Here is a 14,107-nt window from a genome sequence, read left to right on the forward strand (position 1 = left end):
CTCTGCAGTTATATAATTCGACTAACTATAATAACCACAGCAAGAGTAGCTTGTCAAACGATAATTCCTGAGAATATTTTTCTTTACCTGTGATGCTCCAGTTCAGTTCATCTGATTCATCAGATTGTATTGAATCTTTGCTTCAGTAAGATAGTCAGGTAACTCTGGGGGCTGCAGAGATCCACAGCTCAGGGGAGAGAATATGTCCTCAGGCCATAACAAACCTGTTGCCAAAAAACTAAATCAACTATGCGCACTGTGAAACATGGTGTTGGCAGCATAATGCTGTGTAGATGCTTTTCTCCAGCAGATTCAGGGAAACTGGTCAGAGATTATGGGAAAGCAGAAGAAGCAAATACTGCTGCAAAGGACCGCTGACTTGGAGGATCACGTTCCGACAGGAAAGCTATCCTAAACATACAGCAAGACCTATAGTTACATAGTTCAAGTAAAGGAGCAGCAGCATTTACTAATAAGAGTGTGTTTTGCCTTTTTTTATAACTAAATAAAATTTGTTTGGAGCCCCAAAGGTTACAAGATTCTTTAAGAAAATATCACATCAATTGTATACGTATCTTCTACGGGAAATTAGATTTTTTTATAGGTTTTAAAATAAAAAAAATTAAAGTATATATTTTCTTAAAATGAACATTCACATTTAAAAAAAATACTTATTCTAGGACTAAATTACTTTAAGACATTTCTTTTGCACTTTTAATTTCATTGTGTTGTGGAAATTCTATACAACTATTGCATGAAAACACAAAAAAACTGCAAAACCTAGCTTTTCTCATTACCTTTACTTTTAACATCGCTCAGTCCTTTTTAATTTTTGGCCAGCTATATTAAGACCCACCTCAAATAGTAATTTACGAATCCGTGGTCGCGGGTTCCAGACCCCTGGTTTCGATCAAAGTATATTCATGCAACACAATGGCCCAGTCAAAGTCCTGACCTAAATCCAATTAAGAATCTTTAACAAGACTTGAAACAGTTCAGACAGGTTCCCCTGCGGACTTGAACTTGAGCTCAGTGAAGAAAAATGGGCAGAAACGCCCGTTTCTTGAGATACAGACCTGCCAGAGACAGACGCCAAAAAAACGGAGGGAGAACTGAATCAAAGGCAAGCCACACTTTTCATATTTTCTACACAATTTTGTACTACTTCGCACTATTTGTTCTAATAAAACCCCAGTAAACTATGTTGAAGTTTGCAACGTGGAAAAACGAAGGCTTATGGGGTATGCAAACTTTTTGCATGACAATGAATCATCCAAATTCTAAACGAAAGGTTTGATCCCATTTTAAAACCATACAAGGTGTCAGCCTCATTCACAAAAACTGGGAGCCGAGTCAAAAAGCGAGGATCCAAGACTGGTAGTTCTGCCTTGGATCCTCTAGGAACCCCAGGTAAACTTGCAGTTTAAGAGCAAACTGCAAGTTTCCTCTCCTAGGAAATATGCAAGTCGTGAGAATAGGGGAAACAAACCGCAGCCCTGATAGTTGTTACTGTGTCGTTGTGCAGCTATTACACGGAGGAGCTGTTTGAACAGTAGGACGGAGAGGGAGCTAGAGACTCCTCTCCAGCTCCAGCTGCCATCCTACTCCTGCTGCTCCTCCTCCTCCAGCAGAACCACTTCTCTTTCTCATCACATCCAGAGGTAAATAAGCTACATTCGAGAGCAACATCCTATTTTCAGACGGATTGTTTACCATCCTGCGTGTTTGCGTGGTGCTTAGACCGAGCAGACAGCCGCTGGGAGGGGGACATTAACAGAATTGGCCAAAGGGGGGGTGTAATTCTGATTTGTGATGGGGTCTTTGCTGCTTTGTACCCCTGCCTGCCTCCTTGGCGTCGGGTCGGGGTTACGCTTCCTTTAGGCAAGTCCGAGGTCCACTTTGGGTGCTAGAGATGCGTCGACGACGGCCGTAGTAACCGTGAGTTGTACATTGTAACCGCTATAGAGCAAAATAGCGATGAACAGCAATGAAACCGCGGCTAAGCGGCTTTGATGCGCACTCGATGAGCTATTCCTAGCCAGCTAGCATACATTAGCTACATCTCCAGTTGTTGCTAGCCGGCTAACCGCCAGTTGATTTCGCTCACTTTCTCTAAACGTCTCCTCTGTAGTCATGTCTTCTAACATGTGTCTTAAATGACTCAATTATTATAGCAGAGTAATAATACGTTAACGCTTGATATCAAGATAAGCTAATGTCGCTGTTTTGGTTTCGGGCAGTTAGGAGAATCTTGACTCGACAACAAAAGAAGAAAATGAGATATAACTAGCTACCATATTAAAGGTTTTTTTTTCCACAACCGCTTTTGCTACAGTTTGAGGGAGGACTCAGCTGCTAAAATGTAAGTGGAAACTCAGAAAAGTGAACGGCTTTAGGTTGGAGGTTTATGGAGGAACACACGGAGAATTATGCAAACTTTTTTGGTCACTAATTGGATCATTACCCGCGTCTCCTGGAGAACCACTGCCCTTCATGGTTTAGAAATGGCAGTGGCTTTATGGATGCAAAGAGGATCAGAAAACAATGTCCTTATTTTTTTAATAAATCTTCAATCAGTACCTGATGAGGGCACGTCTAGGTTTGCTGTAAGGCCGTCTTAAATGTCAGTGTCACCACACTTTGATTATGATCACACAAGTTTTGTTACGTGGAAAGTATTTGACCACATATTGTTATTATTATTATTAAAAGTCATCAAAGGAACAGTGTTGCATTCTATGGCTTCTGACCCTTGTAGAGTATGAACTTTCAATTGCCACCTTTCTGTCTTTGCAGCTCTTTTGGAGATGTGACGATTAGGAAGAGATTGGTGACACTGAGCTGCCTGTGCATTGACACGACCACTTGACCTCATCTTCAGCATGAATGGTGATATGCCTCATGTTCCCATCACTACTCTTGCTGGAATTGGTAGCCTAACCGACTGTAAGTGCAACATTGTTCCTTCTAAGCGGTCCACACACATGCTAACCACCAGAACATTTAAGATGAGACAACAAATCTGACACGTAGTTATGCAAGAAGCTAAATACAAACTGAAGCTCATCAGTGCCTTTGATTTTAGTGCAGAGAGTTTTTGGTGAAGGTAGGCTGAGGAAATCTAGACCAAACTGAAAAAGACACCTTTATACATGTATGTATTTATTCCTATTTACTCTACCATGACGGTTTTTGTAAAATATGGCTTGACTGTTTTCTAAGCTTATGAAATTAGAATATAAATATTACTTTAGAAAATGTAAAGGATGAAAGGATGTAATATAAATGCATCCTTAATAATATGTAATATAAATGCATCCCTTGGTAGGATTGTTTTCTTTATTGTTGTAAATTAACAGGGTTTCTGCAGGGTCGTAAAAAGTTATAGAAAAATCTTGCTCAATTTCAGTTCTGAAAAAATCTTAAATATGTCAAAATTATACATCATAGAACTTAAATGTGTACGTCTGTTGTTTCTTGAGTTTGTATTTTTTCTTTATTTTTGGGGACATGCCCTGGCAGCAATCAATTCCCTGTGTTGTAGCTTAGTGAGAAATCAGGGTGTTACTATGCTGTGACAATACTGTAAGGCTTATGATGCAAGGCTGCAAACAGCCCCGTCATAAGGAATCTATCGCTCAACATTTAGTCTTTTTAACAAAACCACAAAAGAAACCTGCCCATGAAACTAATGTATTAGTCTATGTTGAGGGAAATGAAGTTAGAATATTCTTATAATGAATCCACTACCAAAGCCTTCCTTAGATTGGAAATTGAACAAGGTCTGGCTTAAATAAAAACACAGATTTCCAAAGTTGGTGAAAACCTGCTGTCAATAACTGTTATCATGCTTCCTTTAAAGGCAACTGTGAAAACGTTTGGTCACTTAAAAAAAAAAGCAATTGACCCACATGACCGAGTTAAAAACTGTCAACCTAAGTTGACAACATAATACTCAATGCACTTCATTTTTGTAAAGTTTCTGAAGCCAAGCAAAATAATTTTTCGTAATTTATCGGTTTCGAATTGACCTGTAACGTACACAACGGTCTCACGATTCCCAAAGGTTGAATCTCTTAAAACTTGCTGAAGCCCTGAAATTTAAAGTTGAAATTGTCAGAAATCACCAAGAATAATACATCAAAAACAGTTAATGATTTCTATGTATTCAACATTAAGATAAAGTAATTTCATTACTTGTGGTTGGAAGCATTTCTTGCTAAAATCTTAAGAGAAAGGTTCAGTGATCATTTCTCTCTTTATTTCATGTAGTGTTGAACCAGCTGCCTTTGCCTTCCCCTCTTCCGGCCACCACTGCTAAGAGCCTGCTCTACAATGGAAGGATCTCCGACGAGGTCAGCAGCTTGTTGGTGTGTCGAGACGAGAACCTGGTGACTCAACTGGCACATAGCCTTAACCAGGTCTCCACTGAACACATGTAAGCCCCGTTCCTCCATTTATTGAGAAAAACAGAGATTTTGACAAGTTTGCTAAGCCTTTCTGGCTGTAATTTAGTTTTCTGAACGAATTAAATTACACATGGCAAACAATTGTTAGCAATGTCATAAATACTCTGTTGCTCAGTGGGAAGAGTAGTCGTCTTACGTTTTGAAATTTGAGAGTTTGATTCCAGTATTACCCTGCCGCTGTGCCCCTGGGCAAGGCACTTAGCCTCAAGTTGCCTACTGACCCACACGTGTTACTGAGTGCAATTGGGTGAATGTGGCTCTAGTGTAAAGCGCTTCGAGAGGTTGATATGACTAGAAAAGCGCTATATAACTCTGACCATTTACCGTTTTCAGTGTCAGTTTCTTCAGTAAAGATGGTTGTTATGGTTTTAAGTTCATTGATCACATAAAAGACACCGCTTTATCAGACTGGCTAACTTTTGTTTAGACTTAGAAATGATGAGGTCTAAGGAAAAGTCATTGCCTTTAAATGTCTGTCGTTTGTTTTTTTGTTTTTCAGAGAGCTGAAGGACAACCTTGGAAATGATGAACCCGAGGGTGACATGCCAATACTTCTTCAAACCTTGCTGTCCAGGAACCCCAGGATCTTCAGGGACAAAAGTATGCTAACTCATTGTAAGGTGTTGAGTGTTAAAGAGGGACACTGATGACCTATCGTATGGTTAACTATATTGTTAGGTGTGGAATAAGGATATTAAAACATTTTTGTACATGGGTTGTTTTAGTACTACCTCATACAAAGTACTCCTTTCATTAAGGATTTTGGATTAATACACAATTAAGAGGAGTTTCTTGGTAGCAATGGGACAGGGAACTTTAATTAGACCAGAGTGGACAGGTTCTTGGTGTACTGTAAATTAAACACAATTTAGATTCATTGTTTCATACAAGATGGTGCTTGCTAGCATTATAAAAGAATAAAATAAATCAGCAGGTGTGATGGGGCAGGATTAATAGCCAAGCAAGATTAGTAAAAGGGCAACTCTTTGCGTCAAAAAAGGTGAATAATTTACAGCATATAGTTTGGCTTCCTTAAATGGAGATGAGGCTATTTATGATTAGTTGTGTTCTTAAAGATCATGTAAAGATGATTTGATTGTTTTTGTGTTTAAGTATTATTATATTTAACATATTCTGTTAGGTTTCCAGTCAAACCTCTGAACTGATGGGTCTAATTTAGCTGAGCTTTGTTTTTTTATGACCACATGTGTTTTTTTTTTCCATGTTTTAGGTGTATTACAGCAACCATTAATACAGCAGTACAAGATTTCTCAGAACCAAGTTCATGGAAGTCCAGCATCAAACTATCAGCAAAGTCCCTCTGGGTAAAGTTCTGTCCCTTTACCAGTTGATAAAGAAGCAGAGCCCCCAGTACTTCCACTAATATCACTCTTGCTCTTTCACAGATGCTTTACATCCCCACAGTGTGGCTCAGCTACTCAGTTTGTACCCCAGCACAACACTCCTATACCTAGCCCCTATACCCCTCAGAGTCCTGCAGACTACATTCAGTACAATCCACCCAGTTACTCTCATCAGACTCAACAAGGTGAGTACAAAGTATAATTAAAAGAACACTGGTTTTATTTTGAGCAGTTTGACACAGGCCTGCAGTGAAAATTAAGCTGGAAGTAAAACTAGTAAGTTCAGTCTAAGTGATACATTGCATATTACATAAATATATATATGTATATGTGTCATTTACTTCAATAGTTCTGCTAAAGCACGGTGTATTAGAATTTAAATAATATGATCTGCAGCTTGCCGCTCTGTTTCATTGTTTAACCTCTTACTGCTATTAATGATAGAAATGAGAAATGTGCTGTGACCGGAATAACACAATTTTCAACTTCATTGACCCTTGCTGGTTAGGAAGCTAAAAATGTGGACACCGTAACAAAAACACTTTTCAGTGAGGAAGTTGTAACTAAGTGAGGAAGACTGACTAGTTATTTTCAGTTTCAGAGATGAGTTTAAAAGTGATGTCAGAGGTGGCACAGAGATGTAAGAAGGAAACTGTATGCTCCGTAACATTTGAAAGCATGTCTGAGGTTTATTTCGGCTGCAAGAGAACGGGAGAGAAAAAGACGTTGAGCAGTTTTGTACATGTTTGAGTGGCAAGTAAATGAGCAGACATTATCTTGCCATTGCATCATAAAAAATACAGTTGTTTGGTTTATCAAAGAAACAATACAGATTCTAGCCCTTTATTCATGAAAATAAGAAAATTCATTGGAAATGTAATTTTACTCTCTGTTTTAGTTGTTAGTGCCGTGAGAACAACCCTCGACAACAAAGTCTCCGAAGAGCTGTCAAGTAATTCATCTAACCATAACACAAAACCCGGCTTGGATGAAGACTACATGAACGTGTCTCAAAGACTGGGCAATGAGGTAATGCCGGGAAGCAAGTTATTTTGTATTGGACATAAGCAGACAAACTAATGATAAACATCTTGTGTGTCTGCAGGAGAATGACTCTTCCATAAAAGCCGCCGTATTTTCTGTATGTGAAGAGAGTGCAAAAAGTATGCTCCCTTGCTTCTAGTTATTTCTCCTAAAATTTAGTTGATACAATTAAAACAGTCAGTTTTTTTTACAAGGGTTAATTGTTTGGTGCACTGTTGTATTTGTCTTTGATCCTGCAGAACCCAGGCCTCCTCTTATCATGCAGTCGCCTCCACTTGATGTGCCACAAGGTCCAGCCCCTGACCTGCTCCTTACCACTCCCGACCGTAAAAAGAAGCAGAGAGAACGGAGTAAAGAAGAAAATGAGAACATGGACAAAAATGTCTTTTATGACATAGTTAGCTCTCCATCAAAGGACTCTGCCAGGTTGACATTAAAACTGTCCCGAGTGAAGATCCCAGACATGGGCCACTCTGAAGAACTCCTCCCAACCTCACCTATGGACTCGGTTCATGAAACGGATGTTTTAAACAATGATATTCAGTCGTCAAGTTCTCCTCAAGATTTTTCGCACAAGACAGAGGTCGAAGAGCAAGCAAACAGTCAACAGGCTGCTGCACAGCCAAACACCAGGGAGACTGGCGTCATCAGTGGACTTGTGTTTGATGACTCTGAGATAGAAGCACTTACTGAAATTGAAAGAATAGAATCAGCCAACGACAGAGAGCGATGCTCCAAAGAGGTCCAAGATAAAGGTGAGATTTGTTGTTTGTTAGCCTGATTTGCTTTGATCTTTTTTTTCCCGAACATATGTATATCTGGACTTTTTTACATTTTGTCACGTTTCAACCACGAAGTCCTCAGAGGTTTGGGACTAGAGCTACAGTTTGTCCCAATGGAAATGCAAAGAACACGTGCTTAGTAAGCACTAGCACCTGCTTAACACTGGAACTGGTTTGGTGGAAAAGGCCCCAGGGTCGCTAATTAAATCTCAGTGCCAATACAGGTGCTCTGTGAAGTCCTCGAAGAAATCTAGTGAACAAGCAACATTATGGAGACTAAAAAACCCAGAGAGGTCAGCGATAAAGGTTTAGAGAAGTCTTATTCAGCATTAGGTTCTGGAAATATCTGAAACTTTAAACATATCACAGACTGATGTTCAATTCAGAGAAACGGCTAAGAGGTCCATGATAACTGTGGAGAAGGTGCAGAGGTCCACAGCTCAGATGGGACAACCCGTTGACACTCTTACTGAAATAACAGGGAATAAAAGTCATTGTTAAAAGAATGCCAAAACACGTACAGTTTCCCACAAGGCATGTAGGGGACACAGCAAACGTGGATGAATAAACATAATTTTTTCGGCTATAAACAAATTTCTGTGTTGAGGAAAACTAACACTGCACATCACCCTGAACAGATCTCACATCCCCATAACATGCTGTGGGGATGTGCTTTTTCAGCAGGCACAGGCAAGTTGGTTAGAGTTGATGGGAAGATGTTTGGAGCTAAATACAGGGCAGTCCTGGAAGAAAACGTGCTATAGGCTGCACAAGACTTGTGGCTGGAAGGTTCCTCTTCTGCAGCATTTTGATGTATTAAAATGGTCTAGTCCAGGGGTTCTGCAACATGTGGCTCCGGAGACACGTGTGGCTGTTTAGAGACTCGACTGTGACTCTTAATAACTTTGTCAAAAAATGCTAAAGAATTGAGCAATGTTTTAAAATGTAAAGTTAATAAAAAAAATGCTAGTTTCAGCAGGTTTTCCCAGATATTTTCATCTAAACACATTTAGAGTAGGTATAAAAAAAAGTTGTTTTGTTTCGACGAGTCATGTTGTGTTTGTGGCTCTGAAATGAATTTTATTTAGCCTGACCAAAGGCAAAAATGGCGTTTATGGTTGTAAGGGTTGCTAACCCCTGGTCTAGTTCAAGTCCAGACCTACATCCAATTAAGAGTTGTTGGTAGGATTTGAAAATTTATGTAAACAGACGCTGCCCATCCAATCTGACTGATCTAAAGTTTTTTACAAAGAAGAACGGGCAGAAATGTCAACAATTAAGTGCTCCTTTGTTTGTTTTGATCTATCATATAAAATCAAATTAAAATACTATAAAGTTTGTGGTTGTTACATGGCAGCATATGGAAAAATTCAAGAAGTATAAGTACTTTATCAAGGCTATACTGTTTTTTTTTTTTTTTTTCTTTGCAGACAAGCCACTAAAAAAACGGAAACAAGACACATACCCTCAGGAACCCGGAGTTGAGACAAGTGAAGGGCCATCTGCACATGGGGGCAGCAACGTTAACAAACCAACACCCAGGAAGTCAAGTGCTGCAAGTAATGGTGCCAGTCGGCCTGCCTTGATGGTCAGTATTGATCTGAAGCAAGCTGGGAGAGTAATAGGACAGCCTGTCGTTGTCTTGGAACAGCAGCTATTGTGTGAAGATCACTTACGACGCCTTAAGACTAATGCAGATACTGAAAACAGACCTGGGATCATCAAAAAGCTTCCAGACACCCTCCTGACACCTGGTTCTGATGGACAGACAGAAAGCAATAAACAGAAGCAGGAAAACCAGCGTGAATCAAAACGCAATCGTGATAGCAAATCTGACAGTGACAAGGGACACTCAGAGGACAGACGTGTTGAAGCAACGCGGCTGAAGCATGACAGGCATTCAGACTTGCGCCATAAAGAGGAAAAGAACAACAGCAGTCACCGATCGCAAGTCAGCAGACCCGAAACGCCAAAATCCACAAGCAAGGTGGACTGCAACTCAAGACATGAAGAACACAAAGGCAGGAATAAAGAAAAGGACAGGGACAAACAGAGAGACAAAGATGGAGACAAAGAAAAGCTCAGAGATAAAGAAAAATCCAGAGAAGGAGACAGAAATGAAGACAAAGACAATGACAGAGTCAAAGACAAACTTAGAGACAAAGTCAGAGATAGAAATAAAAACAGAGAAAGAGACAAATCCATAGAGGTGGGCAAAGATGAAGACAAAGATCAGGACAGAGTCAAAAGCAAGCTTAGAGGTAGAGACAAATGTAGAGATGGTGAAAAATCCAAAGAAAGAGAAAAAACCAGAGAAGAAGACAAGTCCAGAGAAAGAGACAAAGATGAGGACAAAGACCAGGAGAGACTCAAAGGCAAACTTGAAAATAGAGACAAAGAAGGAGAAAAAGTAAGAGAAACAGACAAATCCATAGACGTGGATAAAAATGAAGACAAAGATGTGGAGAGAGTCAAAGACAAAGTTAGAGATAAAGACAAAGTCAAAGACAGAGAAAAAAAACCAGAAAGAGACAAATTCAGAGAACGAGACAAAGATGAAGACAAAGACCAAGAGAGAGTCAAAGGCAAACTTAAAGATAAAGTCAGAGACAGAGAAAAACCCAGAGGAAGAGACAAATCCATACATGTGACCAAAGATGGAGACAAAGACGTTGACAGAGTAAAAGACAAGGTTAGAGACAGAGACAAAATCAGAGACAGAGAAAGACCCAGAGGTGAAGACAAATCCAGAGAAAGAGACAAAGATCAGGAAAAAGACATGGACAAAAATAGAGACAAAAATGAAAACGTTGACATGGACATCGAACAAGACAAAGATGGTAAGAGAGACAAATATAGAGACAAATGTAGAGACAGAGACAGGAACAGAGATAGAGAGAAAGATCGAGACAAGAACAAGAAGCACAAGACGCCGTTTGAAGGAGACGGCAACAGAAACTCACTTGAGGACCAAACTAAAGTTGAGAGCCCTAAACTGAAGCAAGATGAAGGCAGGAAATCTGCAGGGCATAACGAACGGCAGAGGACATCTTCTTCCAGCCTTCAGACTACCCCAAACAAGGACCAACGGACAAGTGGGGATGGCAGCGTGAGCCAACCTGCAAACAAACGGCAAGCCTCTGAGATAAAAAAAAGCGAGTTCCCACCGTTCCTGCTGGGGGGCAATTCAGGAAGTCTCAAGAACTTTGTGATTCCTAAATTGAAACGAGATGGAAAAGGTGGAACGGATAAAGATCTCAGGCTCAAAAGCAAACTGATAGAAGGCTGGAGTGAACCATTAGTGCGGTTACAGAGAGTTTCGCTGGTAGAGAACTTAAACAAAAGAACTAAACCAATTGTTGTGGTTAAGAGACTCAGCATTGAAGATGTAAAAAGGCTCATTAAGGAAACCAAGAAAGCACACAGCTCCAGATCCAGACACTGGCCCTCCTTTGACAAGTCAGACCGAGGTAGGAGCCATATTTAATAGGTCTTAATCTGTGGTACATGTAAACGACGCGCAGACAAAGTTTTACCTTTGAGTTTTATACAAACAAATTTGTATAAAACAGGAGAAATAATAACCTTAGAGGACAGATATGAGGAGTTTTATTTTAAATTAGTGGGCCTCATTGACCAAAGTTTTAAGATGAAATGTTTTTTTTACATGTAGTTTTCATACATGTTCATATTTGGGGTTTTTTCATACAAACTCAGAGTGCCCGTATAGCACTCATCAGCTTTATTCGCACACCTTAAAAACACGTTAAAGACCTTAAAAATGAATTATTTGCTGCAAGTAGAATTATCATATGTTTTTTTAAGGTAAGACCTTTAATACGAGTGCATTTATTCATTGCGGGAAAAGTTCCATATAAAATAAAAATATAATGTTGCTTCACAAAATCCTTGTTGAACGATTTTTGGTACTCCTGCTGTTTTACTTTGTACAACAACCCTTTGGTCAGTAGGAGAGCACCTGGTCTTGTCCTTTACCATTTCGCAAGGTTGAAGCAGACAGAGCAATCTCTCTAGGGTAGATTGTTCAGACTCCTGGATCCTTTCTTATTCTATCATCTCTTTAGCTCATCCCTCAGGATTTCTATTTAATTTACAGTTAAGACCAAAATGAAAGTGTTAAATTATTTTCATTCAAGCCAGGAGTTTGTTTCTGACAGGAGAAGAGACAGCCATCTCTCAGAAGATTATAAAACAATATAATAGGAGTATCAATTTAGAAGAAAAATATCTGCTTTATTTACATTTTTATTCTAAATGACTTGTCAGACATTGTTTAAACCCTTCTCTGTAGTCAGTGGAAAATCTTTATTGGGATTACAGCAATCACACCTTTCCTATGGTTGCTGACCAGCTTTTTAAATGTTTTCACTGCTATTTGTTGGATTTATCTTTGGAGCTTCAGGTCTTTAAGGTTGGAAGAGTTCCTTGCCATCACCCTAATCTTTAGCTCCCTCTGCAGATTTTCTATCAGAAGAATAAGTTGGTCAAATTAAAAGATTACCTTAAACCGAAATCTGCCTATTGAGATGGCCATGGAAGAAGGTTGATTTTGGGTGCTGGTGAACCATTCTGTGATGTTCTGGACATGTTTTGGATCATTTTCAGCTGTCTGGCAGAGGCCTCCAGATTTTCATTTCAAACCTCGTATATCGAAGAGTTCATAATGCCACGTGCTCTAACAAGGTTCACAGAACCTTCGAAAGATAAACAGGCCCAAAGCATCACAGATTATTTACCATACTCAACAGTGAGGAGGAGGTGTTTTCCCACATATTGATGATTTATAGCAGCGCTTGTTGTCATTCTCACAGTGAGTGTGATTGAGCTTGATCCACATGTTTCCGTGATGGTAGGACAGAAAAGTTTCAATCCCGCCACCTTTCAAACAACCAACTAAAACGTAAATCCCATCTAATGGTTGTTATGGAGAACAACAAGATGGCACTCTGTCACAGTTTGATAACAGTGGTACTTATGAAAGTAACAGATAAGATAAAACTAATTGCTCTTACATTTGTTTTATAGGCAGTGTTAGGTGTTCCAGTGTCATGTAAAAATATGGTGTAAAATAAAACAAAAAACATTTCTCCTGCTTTTTGGTTCCACTTAAGCGTTTCAGATCATCAGACACATTTTAAAACGAAGACAAAGATAACCCACGTTTGTACAAAACTCAGTTTTCAAATGGTGATTTTATTTATCAAGAGAAAAAGAATCAAAACCAACTTGGCCCTAGGTGAAAAAAGAACTGCCCTTGAACCTAACAAATTGTCACCTCTGACCTCACAGTAGGTCTTTGGACTATTGTAATTCAGACACATTGGGGTGTTTGCCAGCATGAACAGTTTGTGTGAGGTGATGCCACAGCAGCTGAAACACATTCAAGTCCAGAATTAGTTTATTGTTTAACATAAATCCTCATTAAGATGTACTTTTTACATTTTTCATCCGTTATTAAATGAAATCATTGTTTGAAAACCACTGTTTTTACTCAGGCTGTCTTTGTCTGATCATCCATTTATTTGATGATCTGTCAGGGGGCAAATGCTTTTTCAAAGCACATTAAATGTGACACTGGTGATTTTATTAGAAGCAAATATTTCTGAGCATGGGATTTTTTTCCCCCCATTGAATACATGTGCTCTAGTTAAATCTTAGTTTGTTTTATATATATAAGTTGATGCCACTGTTATAAAAAAAAATAATTTATTTCTAGACTTTTCACACATTTTTACCAGTTAACAGCACTGGTTACATTTCTGTTACATAGCAACCATGCTTTTCAGTCATTATCTCTTAATCATCCTTTTTATATCTACATAGACTCAAATTTGTGCTTTTACAATAAAATATTGACTGCTGTCGTTGCACCATCATCTCATCAGACTACATGCATATGAATCCACTGTTTTCAGAGCAGTCAGCTTCTAACAGAGCCAGTCTTAATGGTAGCTTGTCATGGCCAGGCATTTAACCCAAAACCTATATGATAGATAACAGCTCTGTGTATGTGACTGGAGCTGCTGGAGACTCACTGACTTTACGTTTCATATCTTTAAATTATTAGAAATTAGAAGTCTTATTTTTATACACATGGTCCTGATGTCTGATGTCTGTTTATACAGGTTGGCATAGTGCTAATTAGAGCTATCAGTTCGCTTTTTTATTAACCTTTTTAGCAACTTATTAAAGAAAAGCAACAGCATGCTGTTAGATCAGGCCTATTGTTATTAGAGCATTTAATCTGAATGAATAAAAGTGGAGCAGCGAGATCAAAACGTAATCCATCTTTTGTTTGCAGAGAGAGTAAATAAGCGAAGGCATAGTATGATCAGTAAGAGATCCAAATATGCTGAGGTAGACTCAAATGACTCAGATGAGACAGAGGATGAGGATGACGAGGCGGACTCTGAGGATGAGTGTGAGT

General features: G+C 39.1%; 1 protein-coding gene across 4 annotated transcripts in view; it reads left to right on the top strand.

Annotated features, from left to right (window-relative positions):
* The first annotated feature begins 1,522 nt into the window (after positions 1 to 1,522).
* Positions 1,523 to 14,107, top strand: part of LOC124872435 (nipped-B-like protein B) — a 33,703-nt gene continuing 21,118 nt past the window's right edge. Inside the window, exons 1-11 of one of the 4 annotated variants that reach the window (XR_007039286.1) lie at positions 1,523 to 1,661; positions 2,797 to 2,946; positions 4,273 to 4,438; positions 4,969 to 5,069; positions 5,701 to 5,794; positions 5,876 to 6,018; positions 6,732 to 6,862; positions 6,939 to 6,996; positions 7,117 to 7,632; positions 9,090 to 11,129; positions 13,982 to 14,101. Coding sequence is in view for 3 of the 4 variants with exons in the window: in XM_047372437.1 (XP_047228393.1) it covers positions 2,883 to 2,946; positions 4,273 to 4,438; positions 4,969 to 5,069; positions 5,701 to 5,794; positions 5,876 to 6,018; positions 6,732 to 6,862; positions 6,939 to 6,996; positions 7,117 to 7,632; positions 9,090 to 11,129; positions 13,982 to 14,101 (3,433 nt within the window). In the remaining variant the exon portion in view is untranslated. Of the gene's footprint in view, positions 1,662 to 1,805; positions 1,939 to 2,344; positions 2,363 to 2,796; positions 2,947 to 4,272; positions 4,439 to 4,968; positions 5,070 to 5,700; positions 5,795 to 5,875; positions 6,019 to 6,731; positions 6,863 to 6,938; positions 6,997 to 7,116; positions 7,633 to 9,089; positions 11,130 to 13,981; positions 14,102 to 14,107 lie in introns of those variants that run through there. The other 3 variants (XM_047372437.1, XM_047372438.1, XM_047372439.1) reach the window with 3 other exon arrangements.

This window comes from Girardinichthys multiradiatus, chromosome 8 (assembly GCF_021462225.1).
Source record: "Girardinichthys multiradiatus isolate DD_20200921_A chromosome 8, DD_fGirMul_XY1, whole genome shotgun sequence".
In the NCBI taxonomy this organism is placed as follows: domain Eukaryota; kingdom Metazoa; phylum Chordata; class Actinopteri; order Cyprinodontiformes; family Goodeidae; genus Girardinichthys; species Girardinichthys multiradiatus.